Source organism: Chroicocephalus ridibundus, chromosome 22, assembly GCF_963924245.1.
Source record: "Chroicocephalus ridibundus chromosome 22, bChrRid1.1, whole genome shotgun sequence".
Taxonomy (NCBI): domain Eukaryota; kingdom Metazoa; phylum Chordata; class Aves; order Charadriiformes; family Laridae; genus Chroicocephalus; species Chroicocephalus ridibundus.
Window position 1 is genome coordinate 3,420,869 of NC_086305.1, and position 15,092 is coordinate 3,435,960.

Sequence of the window (15,092 nt, forward strand, 5' to 3'; positions counted from 1 at the left end):
GAGCCACGGCCATCCCCGCAGAGCCGTGACTGTCCCCACAGAGCCGTGATGTCCCCACGGAGCCACGACCATCCCCACGGAGCCCTGCCCTTGCCAAGGCCCTTGCAGCCTGCAGCAGCCCCGCTCCCCCCCGCCGCCCCCCCCGCCCGCGTGCCCGCGTGCCCACACGGCTCCCGCGCCCGGGGAGCAGATGGTTTCCATGGCAACAGGCATGATGACGCACGCGCCGCGCTCCCACCCCCCTCCCCACGGGGACGCCAGCCCGCGCTGGCAGCGAGGGGCGGGGGGCACCCACCGGTGGCGGGGGGGCTGCCGGGGCGCGCGGGCACGCAGGCACGCACGTGTGCCCACGGCGCGGCACGTGTGTGCGCACACGCGTGTGCGCGTGCACGGGCAGGGATGCTGGTACACGCATGTGCGCGCACGCACCTGTGCCCGCACGCCGTCCTGCACGCACACGCAGGCACAGAGCTGCACACGCGTGCACACACCCACACACACACACGCACACGCACACGGGTGCCCCCCCCCCCCCGTCCCTCCTCTCGCCCCTCCAGGCCCCCCCCCAGCCTGGCCCCGAGCCCCCGGCCCAGTGCTGCTCCGCGGGGACGCAGGAGCATTTCTCATCTCTTTATTGAAGGAAGACTATTTCTAGAATAAAGGCTACATCGTAATGTCACCTTGTCCCCTGGGCGCTCGGGTCGTGTTGTAAAAAGCCGGGGGTGCGGGGAGCTGGGCGCACCGCGGGGGCCCAGCCTGCCCGGGGACACCCCCTCGGGGACACCCCCCTTGGGGACACCCCCTCGGGCCGCGGCGGAGGGTGAGCGGGGGCCGGAGCGAGGGGACAAACCCCGCTGGGACGAGGGGCTGGTGACATCGCAGGGACCCCGCTCCGGCCATGGGGGAACAAGCAGGGCTGTACCAGAGCTGGGGGGGCGAGGGGGGGGGATGTCGGAGGTCCCCGGGGTGTGGGACCAGGCCATCCCGCAGCAGGGACTCTGCGGGAGCAGGGGGGGACGCTGGCCGCTGGCGGGGCACCGCGGCAGGGAGCAGCAGCGCCCATCACCGTGGCATCGCGGCCCAGCGGGGCTCATCCTGCGTGGGAAGGGGGCAGCGGGGCGGGGGGGTCCGGCCGGCTGCGGGGCCGGGGGTCTCCCGCCGGAGCTCACCAGGATTGTGCTGGGTCAGGACCTCCCTCGGACCCGATGCTTTGTGCTTGGGCTGGCGGCTCCGGCTGCGGCACCGGGACGGGGCTGGGGGCTCGGGGACATGGCGGGGGCCACGGTGCCAGCACGGGGCTCGGGGGCAGCGGGGACCGTGCGGGGGCTGCTCCCACCCCGGGGTCTCTGCCTGCAGGAGCAGAGCGCTATGGCGTGGGGACGGGGGCGCGGGGAGGGCCTGGGATGCGTGTGACCGTCCCCAAGGGTGACACCGACGCCCCCACATCACACCGTCCTTCCCACCCACGAGGACCGACGCGGGGTCCCCCGCCGGGGAGGGGATGGGGACCGGCCGGTGCCGCTGGTTGTGCTGCAGAATGTGTGTGTGTTGCGGGGGCGGGGGGTGCCTGTCCGTGTGCTCCCCAGCGGTGCCCGGCCGCGTGTCCCCCGTCCCGCTGTGCCGGGCACGGGGCGGTTGTGCACCCCCGGGCTCGGCGGGATGCCCCGTCTTCCGACGCATGCCCCGCGTGCCGCGGCGTCCCCGCAGAGTCACAGTGATGGCACGGGAGGACAAGGGGACGGCCCCGCTGCGATGCCACGTCCAGTCGTGGGAGGGGGAGAGGGGGGGACCGGGGAGGGGGGTGCGGGCCAGTCCGGGGCTCTACATGATGCTGCACTTCCCCTTGATTTTGTCTGTCCTCTTCTGCTTGCTGGAGCGCTTCCCGTCGATGGTGAGGCTGACGTTCCTCCTCTTCTCCAGGTTCAGCAGCTCCTGGAAGAGCTCCTTGACGTTGTAGTTCATCTTGGCCGAGGTCTCCATGAAGGCGCATTTCCACTCCTTGGCCATGGCCTCCCCCTCCCTGCTCTCCACCTCCCGCTGGGTCTCGTCGCACTTGTTGCCCACCAGCATGATGGGGATGCTCTCCACGCTGCCCTTGATCTGCACGATCTGCTGGTAGATGGGCTTCAGCTCCTCCAGGGACTGCTTGCTGGTGACGGAGAAGACCAGGATGAAGGCATGGCCCTTGGAGATGGAGAGGCGCTGCATGGCCGGGAACTGGTGGCTGCCCGTGGTGTCGGTGATCTGCAGGGTGCAGACGCTCTTGTCGCAGCTGATGACCTGGCGGTAGGTGTCCTCGATGGTGGGGATGTAGGTGTCCCGGAAGGTCCCCTTCACGAAGCGCAGCACCAGCGAGCTCTTGCCCACACCGCCGGCGCCAAACACCACCACCCGGTAGTCGTTGCTCTGCTCCGGCATCTTGCCCCAGAGATGCTGCCGCCGCTGGAAGGGACAGGGCAGAGGGAGGCGTCACGCCGGGCGCGGGGACTTCGGGACAGACCCCAGCGGCACCACTCCGTGGGGAGAATGGGGCAGCTCCCCCCCGACCCCAGCTCATCCGTTTGACATCCAGCCCCCTCCTGCTCTGACCGGGCCACCGCAACCGGGGGGTGTCAGCCCCCCCTGTGCCCTTGAGATGCCCTTGCCGGGTGGCCGGGGGCAGGACGGCACTCGCTGCCCGCCTGGGGTGCAGCAGCATTTGCTATTTTTACCAGCCGCCCGCTGTGGCCATATGGCCGAGCCGCGGCCACCGGCACAGCAGCTGCGGCCGAGGCTGCCGGAGCAGCGTGCTGGGGGGGGGGCAGGGGGCAGCGTGGGACCCCCGGAGCCCCCGGGCAGCAGGAGCAGCCCTGAGGGGCAGCCGCCAGCCCAGCGAGGAGCCGGTGGCACGCAGACCATCCCCTCCGGCTCTCCCACACGCGGCTGCTGCCGAGCACGAAGGTGCCATTTCACGCACAGACCTCGGCGCCTGCCACGCTGCCCTGCCATCCCCTGCCACCCCCTGCTGTGCCCTGCCACCCTCTGCCACCCTGTCCCACCCCGTGCCATCCCTCCGCTCCGCTCCCACCCCGGGGATGCAGCAGAGAGCCGTGGACACCGGGGCAGAGCGTGGCATGGCCGCGGGCTGCTCGTGGCCTGCAGGCTCAGAGCCCCTGTGGCCACCCCGGCACTGCCAAACCTCGGTGCCCGCTCGCAGGGGATGGACGGGCCCAGGCAGGGTCCCCGCTTGAGCCCCACCTGAGAGATGCAGCCCTGGGGTGTGAAACCAGGGGGCACAAAGAGCCGCCAATGCTGAGCCCCAGGCTGAGCATCGCCTCGGCCAGGCCCTGCCTCAGTTTCCCTCCCGCAGCGTCAGCTCAGCCCCATGAAGTGTCCCCAGCACATGTGGGGACATTAAACCCGCCATGGGCCGGGGGTTCCGGAGGTGCCAGCAGTGACAAGTGGGGCGGGAGGGGAGGGCAGGGGGTTCGGGCAAATGCTGGAGGGGGTCAGGTCTGGCCCCAGCCAGCTCCACTCCCGCCACCTCAATTCAGGGACCACCAGGTCTGGGAGGGGGGGGACAGCAAAGCGCCTGGGGCAGCCCCATGCTGGTGGCACCTGGGCACCTCTGGGGGAACCAGCCCCTTCCCGTGGCCACTGTGTCCCCACCCCACGGCACCGGCAGGGCCGGATCCCACAAGCAGCCCCGATACCCCGGCACGTCCCCAAACAGCCGGGCAGGGGCTGGCGCCAGGCGAGCAGGGGGTTGGGAGCTGGGGAAGGAGCCCATCACCGCGGCCTCGGGCACCCAAGGAGCTGCTCCCATCGCAGGGTCCCCGGCCATGGGGCAGAAAAACACCCCTTGGGTCCCACCACATCAGAAGTGTCACTGGCACACGGTGGACAGGGACAGAGCAGGGGCCGAGGCAACATCAAACCTTGGCTGGGGCTGGTGACAGTCCCGCCTGTCCCACCTGCCCGTGGGCGCAGCCGAAAGCGCCCCCGGCCTCGTGGCCACCCAGGGGTGCTCAAAGGCCCCGTGGCCTGTGCCCAGCAGCACCCCAGCCCCGAACCCCAGCCCCTCTGTGCCTGCGGGCCCAGACCACAGCCTCCCCTCGGCTCCCAGGGATGGGGCCACCCACCAGGCGGGCGCAGAGCCCGGGCCTGATCCTGACGGTGGGCTCTGCTCCCCCCTGAACCCCCCCAGCATCCTCCCAGTCAGAGCCCCAGCACTAGGGGAGACAAACAGCTGGTGGGGAGTCTGGGGGTTGGGATGGAAGGAAGGGGCAGGGCAGGGTCGGGATGGAGATGGAGGGGCAGGAGAAGGGTCAGGATGGAGATGGAGGGGCAGGAGAAGGGTCAGGATGGAGATGGAAGGGCAGGCGAAGGGGCAGTATGGAGATGGAGGAGCAGGAGAAAAGGCAGGATGGAGATGGAAGAGCAGGAGAAGAGGCAGGATGGAGATGGAAGAGCAGGAGAAGAGGCAGGATGGAGGGATGGAGGGGCAGAGGTAGGATGAAGGTGGTGGGGCAGGAGAAGTGGCTGGGAAGGGGCCAGATGGAGGGGCAGGGGCAGGATGGGGGGATGGAGGGGCAGGAGAAGGGGCAGGATGGAGATGGAGGGGCAGGAGAAGGGGCAGGATGGAGGGACGGAGGGTCAGGAGAAGGGGCAGGATGGAGATGGAGGGATGGAGGGGCAGGAGAAGGGGCAGGATGGGGATGGAGGGGCAGGAGAAGGGGCAGGATGGAGGGACGGAGGGGCAGGAGAAGGGGCAGGATGGAGATGGAGATGGAGGGGCGGGGGCAGGATGGAGGGGCAGAGGCAGGATGGCAGGCAGGGGCAGGCACCAGGGTCCCACCGCCCCGGCCCGGGGTCCCGGCCCCGCTCCCCGGCCGTGCCCTGCCCTCGCCGGGGGCACCCCCCGTTCCCCCCCGCCCCGTCCCCGCTTCCCCCGGCTCCCCGCCGCGCCGGTCGCATTGCGGTGCCCGCCGCTCACCGTGTCCTGCCCGGGATCCGCCCTTGGCTGCGGGCTGCGCGGCGGCCTCAGCGCATGGCCCGGCCCGGGGCGGCCCCGGCGCGGCGGCTCCGGTCCGCCCGGCGCGGCGGGGCTCGGCTCGGCTCGGCGGGGCTCGGCGGGGCTCGGCTCGGCCGGGCCCGGCGCGGTGCGGTGCGGAGGGGCTCGGCTCGGCTCGGCTCGGCTCGGCACGGCTCGGTGCGGTGCGGCCGCCGCAGAGCCGATCCCGCCCCGCCGCCGGCCCCGCCCGCCGCGCCCGCCCCGCCCGGGGCCGCCGGACCCCCGGGCCCAGCCCCGAGCGGCCCCGGACCGGGCGGGACGGGACAGACGGGATGGGGACGTACGGACAGGGATGGGGACACACGGGCAGGGACAGACGGGATGGGGATGCACGGACAGGGATAGGGACAGGGACACACGGACAGGGATGGGGACGGGGACACACAGACAGGGACAGGATGGGGATGCACAGACAGAGATGGGGACAGGGACACACAGGGGTGGGGACAGGGACGAGGACAGGGACACACAGACAGGGATGGGGACAGGGACACACAGGGGTGGGGACAGGGACGAGGACAGGGACACACAGACAGGGATGGGGACAGGGACACACAGACAGGGACAGGATGGGGATGCACAGACAGGGATGGGGACGGGGACACACAGGGATGGGGACGGAGACACAGGGATGGGGACAGAGACACACGGACAGGGACCAACGGGATGGGGATGCACGGACAGGGACGAGGACAGGGACACACAGACAGGGACAGGACGGGGATGCACAGACAGGAATGGGGACGGGGACACACACGGATGGGGACAGGGACACACGAACAGGGACAGATGGGATGGGGATGCACAGACAGGGATAGGGACAGGGACACACGGACAGGGATGGGATGGGGATGCACAGACAGGAATGCGGACAGGGACACACAGGGACGAGGACAGGGACACACGGACAGGGACAGGATGAGGATGCACAGACAGGGATGGGGACGGGGACACACAGGTATGGAGACAGAGACACAGGGATGGGGACAGAGACACACAGACAGGGACAGACGGGATGGGGATGCACGGACAGGGACGAGGACAGGGACACACAGACAGGGACGAGGACAGGGACACACAGACAGGAATGGGGACGGGGACACACACGGATGGGGACAGGGACACACGAACAGGGACAGACGGGATGGGGATGCACGGACAGGGATGGGGACAGGGACACACAGACAGGGAAAGATGGGATGGGGATATGAGGACAGGAACACAGAGAGGGATGGGAACACATGGACAGGGACACACAGAGAGAGATGGGGACACAGGGACGGACAGGGACACATGGACAGGGATGCAGGGGGATGAGGACACACAGACAGGCACGTGGACACACGGACAGGGACCGCACGTGGACACAGGCACAGGTGAGGATGCAGGTGGGACACAGACGCACATGAAGAGGAACGCGGATGCACAGACAGGGGTGCAGAGCCCAGGGACACATGGATAGGGACAGAGACCCACAGACGGGGACAGGGGACACAAGGACACACAGACAGGACAGACGGACACCAACCCCCTGAGCTGGCAGGGTGCAGGCAGTGGCAGGGTGTCATAAGCCCCTGTGACACTTGGGGGTGGCCTAGGCAGCAGGGTCCGGCTTTGGGGACACATCTGCCTGTGCTGCCACCGGGCCACACCAGCACAGCACCAGGTGCATGGTGCCACCGCAGGGTCTCTGTCACCAACTGCACCACCCCCTCCCTGGGCACCGCGGCAGAGCGGGGTCAGGAGCCCCAAAACCCCGGAGTGTCTGTGGCTGGGGGCAGAGCTGCTCCTTGCAGCAGCACCCAGGCCACAATGCCCCCTGGAGGGGACATGCTGGGTGACACCTCAGGTGGCGGGGGGCCATGGGACCCCCAGCTCACCTCCCCAGTGCCGGCTGAGCAGGACTGGGGCCTGAGCAGCTTCGTGGTACAGGCTCAAGGGCTGACTGTCCCTGGCGAGGGGACGGCTCCTGCTCCGAGGGTCCTGCAGCCCCCGCGAGCCGGAGGAAAGCTGGGGACAGGGGGGTTGGAGCTTGACGTGACCACGGGCCCCGGGAGCCCAAAGGTCCCGGCCAAGGCCAGGGGCTAGTGGCCGGCAGAGGGGCTGCGTGACTCATGCTCACTCCTGAGCAGCAGCAATTAAAATCCGCAGCTGCTATTAATAGCTGCCGGCGGAGGAGCGGGGCCATGGCGGCACCCACGCCGCTGTCAACACGCATCCCATTGAGAATCGCTGCCGGGCCCAGCGGGAGCAGGGCGGGCCGTGGCCACCTCTCCCCAGGCCCCCACGGGGGCCACCAGCCTTCCCCTTGGGGACAGGGCCTGGGCCGGCAGCCACAGCCCCCTCCCGATGAAAAGCCACCCCGCCGGGCAGCCCCCCATCCCCGCAGGCCCCCGCAGCGTTATTAGCTGGACGGATACTACTCGTTAGAGGGAATGAATGAGTTTCCTTGATCATTTTTGCTGCGGCTCCTCCTCCGTTTCATTCAGTCCCCAGCTCCCTGCCAAGCCTTACGCAACGGGGAGGCTGCACACGCAGGGCTGAATCACGCCGATGCTGAGCGGGCTGCGAGAAGGAGGGGGACGGGAGGGTCCTGCCCCCATGCCCCCCCCTCTCCGAGCTCAGCACAGCTCCGCGGGGGTCTGGTCTGCAGCCCCCCACCCTGTCCCCCTCGGTGGGGTTTGTCTCCCGGGCTGGGCACGTGCAGCCGCCACGTGAGCCGGGCACTGAGCAGGCAGCAGAGCGACAGGGGACTTCAAATAAACAAGTGACACAAAGGGGAGAAGGCCAGAGCCTTTATTGGGAGCAGCAGACGGGGCTTGTCCTTCTCCGCTCCTAAACCAGCCCAGCAGCCCTGGCCTCTGATGCTTGCCAGTGAATGAGCCCCCCCCCAGGCACAGGGGAGCCCCCCCAGAGCAGCAGGAAGAGGGGTGAGAGCTCAGCATCTCCCTGCTCCCCAGACCAGCCCACTCCCAAACTCCACCAGAAGAAGAAAGGGGGTAAAATGGAGGCTCCAGCCTGTCCCCCCGCTGTCACACCAGCCCCAGACACTGGGGGAGCCCCCATCCTGGCTGACGTTAGCGGATCCCTGCTGATCTTTTGGGCGCCGGTTAAGAAATTTCCTTCCATCAACAGCTTGTCTGGGCTTTAGTACATCAGCCCCTGGACTGCAGATGGGGCCAGGCGGGAGGAAGGATGAGGAAGATGAGGATAGTCCCTGACCTCGGGGCCCTGCCTTCACCGACACTCGGGGAGATGCTCACGTTTGCCCAGGTATGGGGTGGGGGAAAAACCTACAAGAAAAGCATTAGCTGCAGAAACAAAGAGGCAGAGGCAGGCGGGCAGGGGCTGTGCCTGAGCAGGGACACTGGGCGCTGTGCTCCCCGCCATGGCGTCACACCTCACCTCATCCCTCACCTCATCCCCCCTGTCCGGGGCGACCACCAGCACCGAGAAACACCCGATGGGAGCGATGCTGCCCAGCACGAGCTGCCTGCGAGAAGTGAAATAACACACAGAGGTTTGCCACGTCGAGGCAAATTACACTCTCATCAGACCCTGCTAATTTGTGTCATCTGAGGCCTAAAATAACCCTCCCTCCCCCCTTCCACTCCAGGTTTTTCAAAGCAAGATTAATTGACTTCGTTATGTTGCGGCAATTAAAATACTGAGCACCAGGAACTGTCAGATGATCCTCATCAGCCTCCATATGCTGCAGCTGTGCCAACCACTGGCTCCAAGATGCTGCTTCACAGTCTCACCCATCCTTCTCGCCGCTTTGGATCGCGCTAACAGGGACTGCGCCACGGCTAAGCCCGCTCCACATCGTTATAATTCCATCAGCGCCTCCAAAAAGCTCTGCTCTGCCTGCGGAAGCCGCTGCAGAAGTGAAGGCTACGTCTAATTAAAATGCATCCCCCGCAAGAGGCCGGCGAGGAGCAAGGCTGCGGGAGCCTGTGGAGCGGGAGCCGCTCTCTGGTGTTAAGAGCCGCAGGAGGGAGCGGGGAGGGCAGGTTCCCGGCTCCAGCCTCTGATCCCGGCTCCTCGCCCAGGAGGACAAATCCCAAGGATCCCGATGGGACCCTGCAGCAGGCTGAGCTTCCATGCTCTGGAGGCACGGAAAGATCTGCTCACGCGCAGTCAGATTGCAAGTGCCTCTAATCAGCCCTTTCACAACCTCACAACCCCCCAGGGAAGAGATTTCTCTCCTCTGAAAACACCAACAAACCGCCCTGCAGAGCCTCCGGAGCGCAGCGCGCGCTCGCACGGCGGCATCGCCACGTGAGCCTGCTGACAGCGAGAGCAGAGGCTGCAGGAGCAGCCCTGAAGACGTGTTTGATGGCGACTGCTAAACCCATTTCACTGCAGACCATTTAAACGCAAGCACTTGCCCTAAAATATTAATGCTGGAAATTGCTGCTGCCCGTTTCTTACAAATGGGTCCTGGGCTCCGCGAGCGCTGCAGAACGGCCCTCAGACAGGGACCTGAGGATTTACAAACAATACATTAACAGGCTGCTGGAGGTTTTCTTTAGGGAATGCTCAACATATGGATGAGAAGCAGAGAAGGAAGCACGGGACAGGGGCACGGCCTGGCCTCGTTTCTTCCTTTAATCACTGAGAAACAAGAGCTCCCAGAGCCACTTGTGGGTTAAAATGGAAGCTCTGCTCGGGGGAGCTGCGGCACCAGGCACACCGAGCCGCCCCTGAAGGGATGTTATTTTTGGCAGCTATTACAACCAGGTTTTGCTCAAAACTAAGCCAGCAAAAGCAGCTTAGTGCAGCTGTGCAATCCGTGATCCCACCTGCTTTCGACTTTATTTCTGCTATTGTTTCTCACCTTCTCAGAGCCTGAGAGCGAAGGCAGCAGACTCCCAGCCACGGTTTCTGCAATGGGGCCAAGGGGAAGGAGGGAAGGGGCCGGCTACGCAGATCAACAGGACACCACATGCTCGATGAGCTCTTTGCAGGCAGCCTTAGAACCAGATTCTTACCATTTGCGTCGACTAATCTCCGCACAAGCTGCTGCACCCGCAGATCCAACGGGCAGGGACAATAACTTGGGACACCTACACTGGGAAACGCCTCACTTTTATCTCCCTCTGAGCACCCAGGAAGAAATTCTCCTCCTTCAGGTCAATACTGAAATACCACCTGGAGTGAATACCACCTGGCCCTTGAGCTTCAGCGTCCCCCTTGGCTGAAGGGGAGGCTCATCTCCGCTGCTGTTTGCAAGGGAAGGAGGTGAGATTCACTTCCCATCGCTCCCGTGTTCACCACTTGAAGAAGACCAGCCCAGCCAGAGCCGTGTAGCCCAGCACCAGGAAGAGAACTTTCAAGAGACGGTTGTTCTTGTCTTCCAACTCTTTTGCAAGGATCTCAAAGAAGGTGATGAACAAGAAAGTGCCCCCCGCAATGCCTTGCAGGAGCAGGGAAGTAACGTTGCTGGCCGCATTTTGGGTGCTCTCAATCCCCATCCCAATGCTAATGCCCAGAGGAATCATCAGGCTCACCGCCACAGCCATCTTCACAGCATCCTTCAGGGGCAACGCGGTCTTGGCCATGCTGATGCCCAATGCCACCGCTACCAGCGTTTCATGAATGGCAACTCCTAGGAACAAGCTCATGAGTTTGCCGCCCTCCTCCTGCAAGCCCAGGGCCAGTCCCTCGAAGATGGAGTGTGTACACAAAGCAAACACCAGCCCGATGAGCCGTAAGGGGCCGGAGTGGGAGAGCTCCTGGATATTCAGGCCGTGGGAGCGGTGACCGTGTTCACTGTACAACGTGCGCCCTCGGGAAGACGCAATGAAGGGACTCTCGTATTCAGAGTCGCTCCCGACATCCGAACCGGCATTGAAGGTCTCTAAGTCAATGAAGGAAGGTTTCTCCTTCTGGAAGGTCAAGATGAGCTGCTCCACAAAGACCGTCACAAAGAAGCCAACCATCATGATGGTCTCAGCCACTGGGTAGTCCGTGGTCACATTCCCCTGCCTGAGAACTTCATCGAGCTGGAAGGAAGCAAACAATCCACAGTGAACCAATCACCTTTGTCCCTCCAAAGAGAAATATTCCTATTGTGTTCACGCAACTCTAAATGGACACTAAATCCTTCTGCGATATTTTAATAGCCCTGTACACAGGCCTCAGCCTAAGAGAGAGGGAACCTATTTGTCTTCCAGTGGAAGGTTAGTGGCTGTCTGAAAGGGTTTTAAACACACATTAAATGGTAGGACTTTGAGAGACACATCCCAGGCGATGCTCGGCCTTTTTCTGCATCAAAACAACCTCCAGTTACTCCACCTGGACAGTCAGCAGTAGCCCAACGGGAGGCGGGCACAGTTCGCCCTCCTGATCCGAAACACCAGGCTCAGCACAGCCGTTTCTGAGGAGGCTTCATGGGCCGCTCTGGCAAGACATAGACCCGTCAACTCCATTTCCACAGGGGCAGAGGTCTGGTGGCCTGGGCTCCTGCAGGCCAGGAGAGGGGAGGGTGGTCCCTCATGCACAGGGCTCCCTAACACACTCACGTGGCACAAGTTCATTAAAATTGCTCGTAAGCAAGAGGCTCGTGAGCAGTTACCTTTTCTCTCACGGCAGGCAGCAAGGCGTTGAAGCAGGTGGCCAGGAAGACCCCTCCTCCAAAAGAGTTGCAGAGGGCAAGAACCTTCTTGGAGCGATGAGCTTTCTCGTAATCGGCCTCGATTATCTTGACAGGGAGAAGGGACCCGGCCAGCATGAGGACACAGATGCCCAGCAGACACAGCACTTTGGCAACCACGATCTTCATCGTGCTTCCTGGTGAACGCTCCCTGCCAAGGGCCCTGCAGACGGCAGCTGGCGGGGGTCCCTCCAGACACTGTTAGAGCAGGTACATCAGTAGGAGACGCACAGACAGACCTCAAGGGAAAGGCGCTCCTGGGCTCAGTACCTGCGGACAGGAGTAAAACAAAAGAGGTTTTCCTATATACTGTGCAGAACAGCACCTTGCATCCCAAAGTGCATGGCAGCTGCTGTATAGCAATCACCCTAACTCCCCAGAGGCAACGGGTGGAGAGGACAGTGGCAGCACCTCACACACAACAGGGCAGAGGAACAGGCAAAGAAGAGAAAATTTAACCACAGCAACCAGTAACTTAAAAGCCTTGTACGAATTGTACTGACTGCCAGGTTCTCTGTTGTCCACAGGGTGTAACAAAAGAAGAAGCAGAGGTTGTTTCATACAAGAGAAAAATGCAAGATCCGAGTTGCCTAGGTCATAAAAATTGACTTAATTTGAAATGTAAAAGCGTTTCCATGCGGGTTATGTGCAGTGGCAGTGAAACTTGTTTTCCTAAAATAATTTTACAAAATAATAAAGTTAAGTCTATTTAGAAAAATACATAAAACAGGAATAGGTCCCTCTACTCGTTCTCGCAGCAGCACAGACAGCACCTCGGGGAATTTCACTTCCCACTCGCACCGAATTGACTTGTAAAGTCAAATCAACGGCACCTCAAGAAGGTTCTCTTGCAGGTCACCCAGGTAAGGGCTGCCAGACAGCCCCAAGCACTGATGACACACTGCAGCGTGTATCAGGGTAACGAACTAACACAGAACACTTCCAGCCACCCTGACACCCACACCCGTGACAGACAAGGTAAATAATTGGATACCTTGCTTGTTGGAGCGGCAAATTAATTTTAATACAAAAGATTCCTCAGGCTAAAGTCTCCCTTGAGGGCTGACAGCATTAATCACGATCACCATTTCTGCGCAGTGGGCTGCATAAACGGTGCTTTTATTAAAAGGGAAGTGGGAGACCGAACAACTCTGTACTTGGTAAGGGAGTTTAAAGCCTTTTTCCGAGTTTGCAGTTCAAGTGGGAGAGAACAGAGAGGTCATGGCAGTCAGGCCATCTGCAGCAGGTCTGGTTCTCAGCCGGGTATCCACGGGAAGCGATGTTCATCAGCAGAAAACCCTGCTCGGATGACACTGATTGACTCACTCCCTGGTGAATCCAGCAGATGAGCCAGGTCTGAACAAGTCCAGAGCCTGAAATCTCGCTGTATGTTGACAGGGCTTCCACAGCAGGCAGCCTGTCACTGCGGCTGACGAGCAGGCTCCCTCTCCAGAGACGTCGACTCCGGGACTGCCAACGCTCGTCAGCGCTGTGCTGACACAGCTAACGAGTCACCCTGCCTTTGTAAAGCACGCGCTGCTGTTTCAGCGTCAATAGAACGACAAGGATTTCACCTCGCACGGCAATGGTGTGCTGTTATACCAAGCTTCTCAAATGAATTCTCTCAGAAAAACGTTGGCAACAATGCCTCGGGATCACAGATCGCGACAGCTTGTGACTGCACCCGCTGGGTGCGAAGACAACACCCACACCTCCCGCGTTAAGCAGCCAGACAGCTCCCAGGCCAGAGGAGAGGAGGACAAAACCTCCTTTTCCAGAATTCACACCTCCTCTGGAACACACCTGGCTTCCACTCCGAAATTCAGAAACCCCCAAACCCTTTTTTTTTTTTTTTTTTCTTCCTTCCTCTTTCTTTCTTTTCTTTTTTTAACCCAGCAGCAGCCCCAAACAAAGCATAAAGCCTCAAGCTGCCGGCAGCGGGCAGAGCAGCCGCCCTTCAGTGCCCCCGACCCGGGGTGGAAAGCAGCTTAGTGAAAAACGAAGCACTAAGTACGAGAAATACCTTGTGTTTCTCCTCGCTCGCTCCTTCCGACAGCCCAGCGATCAGGAGCCAGCGCCACCAACGTCCGACTGTCCACCAGCCTGAAAACTTCTGTAAGAGAGGATTAACTCAGGACAGGTACCGCTTGGCTTGGTGGCCCATAATGAAACACTTAAGCAATTAAAAATATTATATAAAGCTGGACAGCCCTCTGGGGGAAGGAAAAAAGGGGGTGTGTGATGCTTTAAATCTCAGGTTTTCTGATAAAACCCACACTCCGGATGCCCCCAGCACACCCAAGATGGTTCGATGCTGAAACCAGGCTGGATTCCCCCAGAGACGCAATTGTCCCCCCTCCAGGACCTCCCCCACACCCAAAGCCACTCAACATCACCCTGGTCACCCTGCAGAAGGGGGTGCTGAGGGGGGGGCTCCTCCCAGGCCGCCAGAGCAGGCCGAAATCCGCTTGAACCCCCCCCAAAAGGGTGCAGGGATCGGTGGGGGGGACACACTACAAGGGTCGCTGGGAGAGGAGGGAGCGGGGTGTCCCTCACAGTGGGGACGGGGCCCAGCATGGAGCCCCCCCACCCCTGTCACCCCCACACCCGCCCCCGTTCCCCAGCCCCCCGTTACCTCAGCCACAGCCCCCCCAGCCCCGCTGTCACCCCCCTAAGGCCTCCCGGCCCCCCCCAGCCCCGCCATTACCCCACCGAACCGCTCCCGGCCCCCCCTCACCCCAACAGCCACCCCCGGTTCCCACGGCAACGGCCCCCTCCCCTCAGCCCCCCCTCACTCACGCGTCGGCCCCCGCTCGCGCCCCGTCCAGGCAGCCCCCCGCAACGACGCCCGCCCACGACGCCCTCCCATTGGCCGCGGCGGGAAAACACGGCTGCCCATTGGTCGAGAGGGCCGCCCGTCAGCCCGCCCACGCCCCGCGTTGGGGGGGGGGGGGCTGCCGAATGGCTCCGGGAGAAAACGCGGAGAGCGGCCGAAGGTTCCGGGGGCAACTGCAGTCCCGCAGAGGGGTCTGGGGATGGCGGCGGGGCCCGGGCCACCACAGCCGGGGAAAAGCACCCTCCACCACCCCATCCCTGCCTCCTGCAGGTCTTCGGCTGCTTTAGTTAAAAAAAAAAAAAAAAACAAAAAAAACCACACCACCCAAACAGGCGAATTCGTTTAAAACAGCTCAAACTGCCAGCTGCAAAAGGGCTCAGGGAGGGCAAAAGTGAACCCCAAAAAAATAATTTTTTTTTGGTTTGTTTTCAGCGTGCTACGTAGGGGAGGTAAGAAATAGGGGGGTGTGGAAGGAAGAGTGCTCTGCTGAAAGCTTGGAGCTCAGCTGCAGCGAGGTGGGGGGCACGCGGAGCCCCCCATCACCA

At 62.7% G+C, this 15,092-nt stretch overlaps 2 protein-coding genes across 5 annotated transcripts; both read right to left on the minus strand.

The window, feature by feature from the left end:
• Positions 1–617: 617 nt before the first annotated feature.
• On the minus strand, positions 618–10,164 carry DIRAS1 (DIRAS family GTPase 1). Of its 2 annotated transcripts, XM_063357970.1 has the most exons (3): positions 9,894–10,003; positions 8,471–8,546; positions 618–2,442 (listed from the first exon to the last, which is right to left on the minus strand). In XM_063357970.1, exons 1-3 carry the CDS (start codon positions 10,001–10,003, stop codon positions 1,822–1,824), a joined length of 807 nt encoding a protein of 268 aa, XP_063214040.1. In that variant the 3' UTR covers positions 618–1,821. The 2 variants fall into 2 exon arrangements, with proteins under 2 accessions (XP_063214040.1, XP_063214039.1); XM_063357969.1 differs by lacking the exons at positions 8,471–8,546; positions 9,894–10,003 and adding an exon at positions 10,048–10,164.
• A 153-nt stretch (positions 10,165–10,317) lies between these two features.
• SLC39A3 (solute carrier family 39 member 3) lies at positions 10,318–14,690 on the minus strand. Of its 3 annotated transcripts, none has more exons than XM_063357959.1 (4): positions 14,511–14,690; positions 13,735–13,824; positions 11,634–11,981; positions 10,318–11,061 (listed from the first exon to the last, which is right to left on the minus strand). In XM_063357959.1, exons 3-4 carry the CDS (start codon positions 11,838–11,840, stop codon positions 10,327–10,329), a joined length of 942 nt encoding a protein of 313 aa, XP_063214029.1. In that variant the 5' UTR covers positions 11,841–11,981; positions 13,735–13,824; positions 14,511–14,690; the 3' UTR covers positions 10,318–10,326. The 3 variants fall into 3 exon arrangements, with proteins under 3 accessions (XP_063214029.1, XP_063214031.1, XP_063214030.1); XM_063357961.1 differs by lacking the exon at positions 14,511–14,690 and adding an exon at positions 14,449–14,469; XM_063357960.1 differs by lacking the exon at positions 14,511–14,690 and adding an exon at positions 14,419–14,450.
• Positions 14,691–15,092: the final 402 nt, after the last annotated feature.

Coding starts and splice junctions, on each gene's coding strand:
- DIRAS1 (XM_063357970.1), bottom strand. CDS start 10,003: ATGTGGTGTCCTGTTGATCTGCGTAGCCGGCCCCTTCCCTCCTTCCCC. Junction 8,547..9,893: donor CGCTCTCAGGCTCTGAGAAG/GTGAGAAACAAT, acceptor CACTTCTCGCAG/GCAGCTCGTGCTGGGCAGCA. Junction 2,443..8,470: donor CCCCGGACAGGGGGGATGAG/GTGAGGGATGAG, acceptor TGTCCCTTCCAG/CGGCGGCAGCATCTCTGGGG.
- SLC39A3 (XM_063357959.1), bottom strand. CDS start 11,840: ATGAAGATCGTGGTTGCCAAAGTGCTGTGTCTGCTGGGCATCTGTGTC. Junction 11,062..11,633: donor TGCCTGCCGTGAGAGAAAAG/GTAACTGCTCAC, acceptor GCTTCCTTCCAG/CTCGATGAAGTTCTCAGGCA.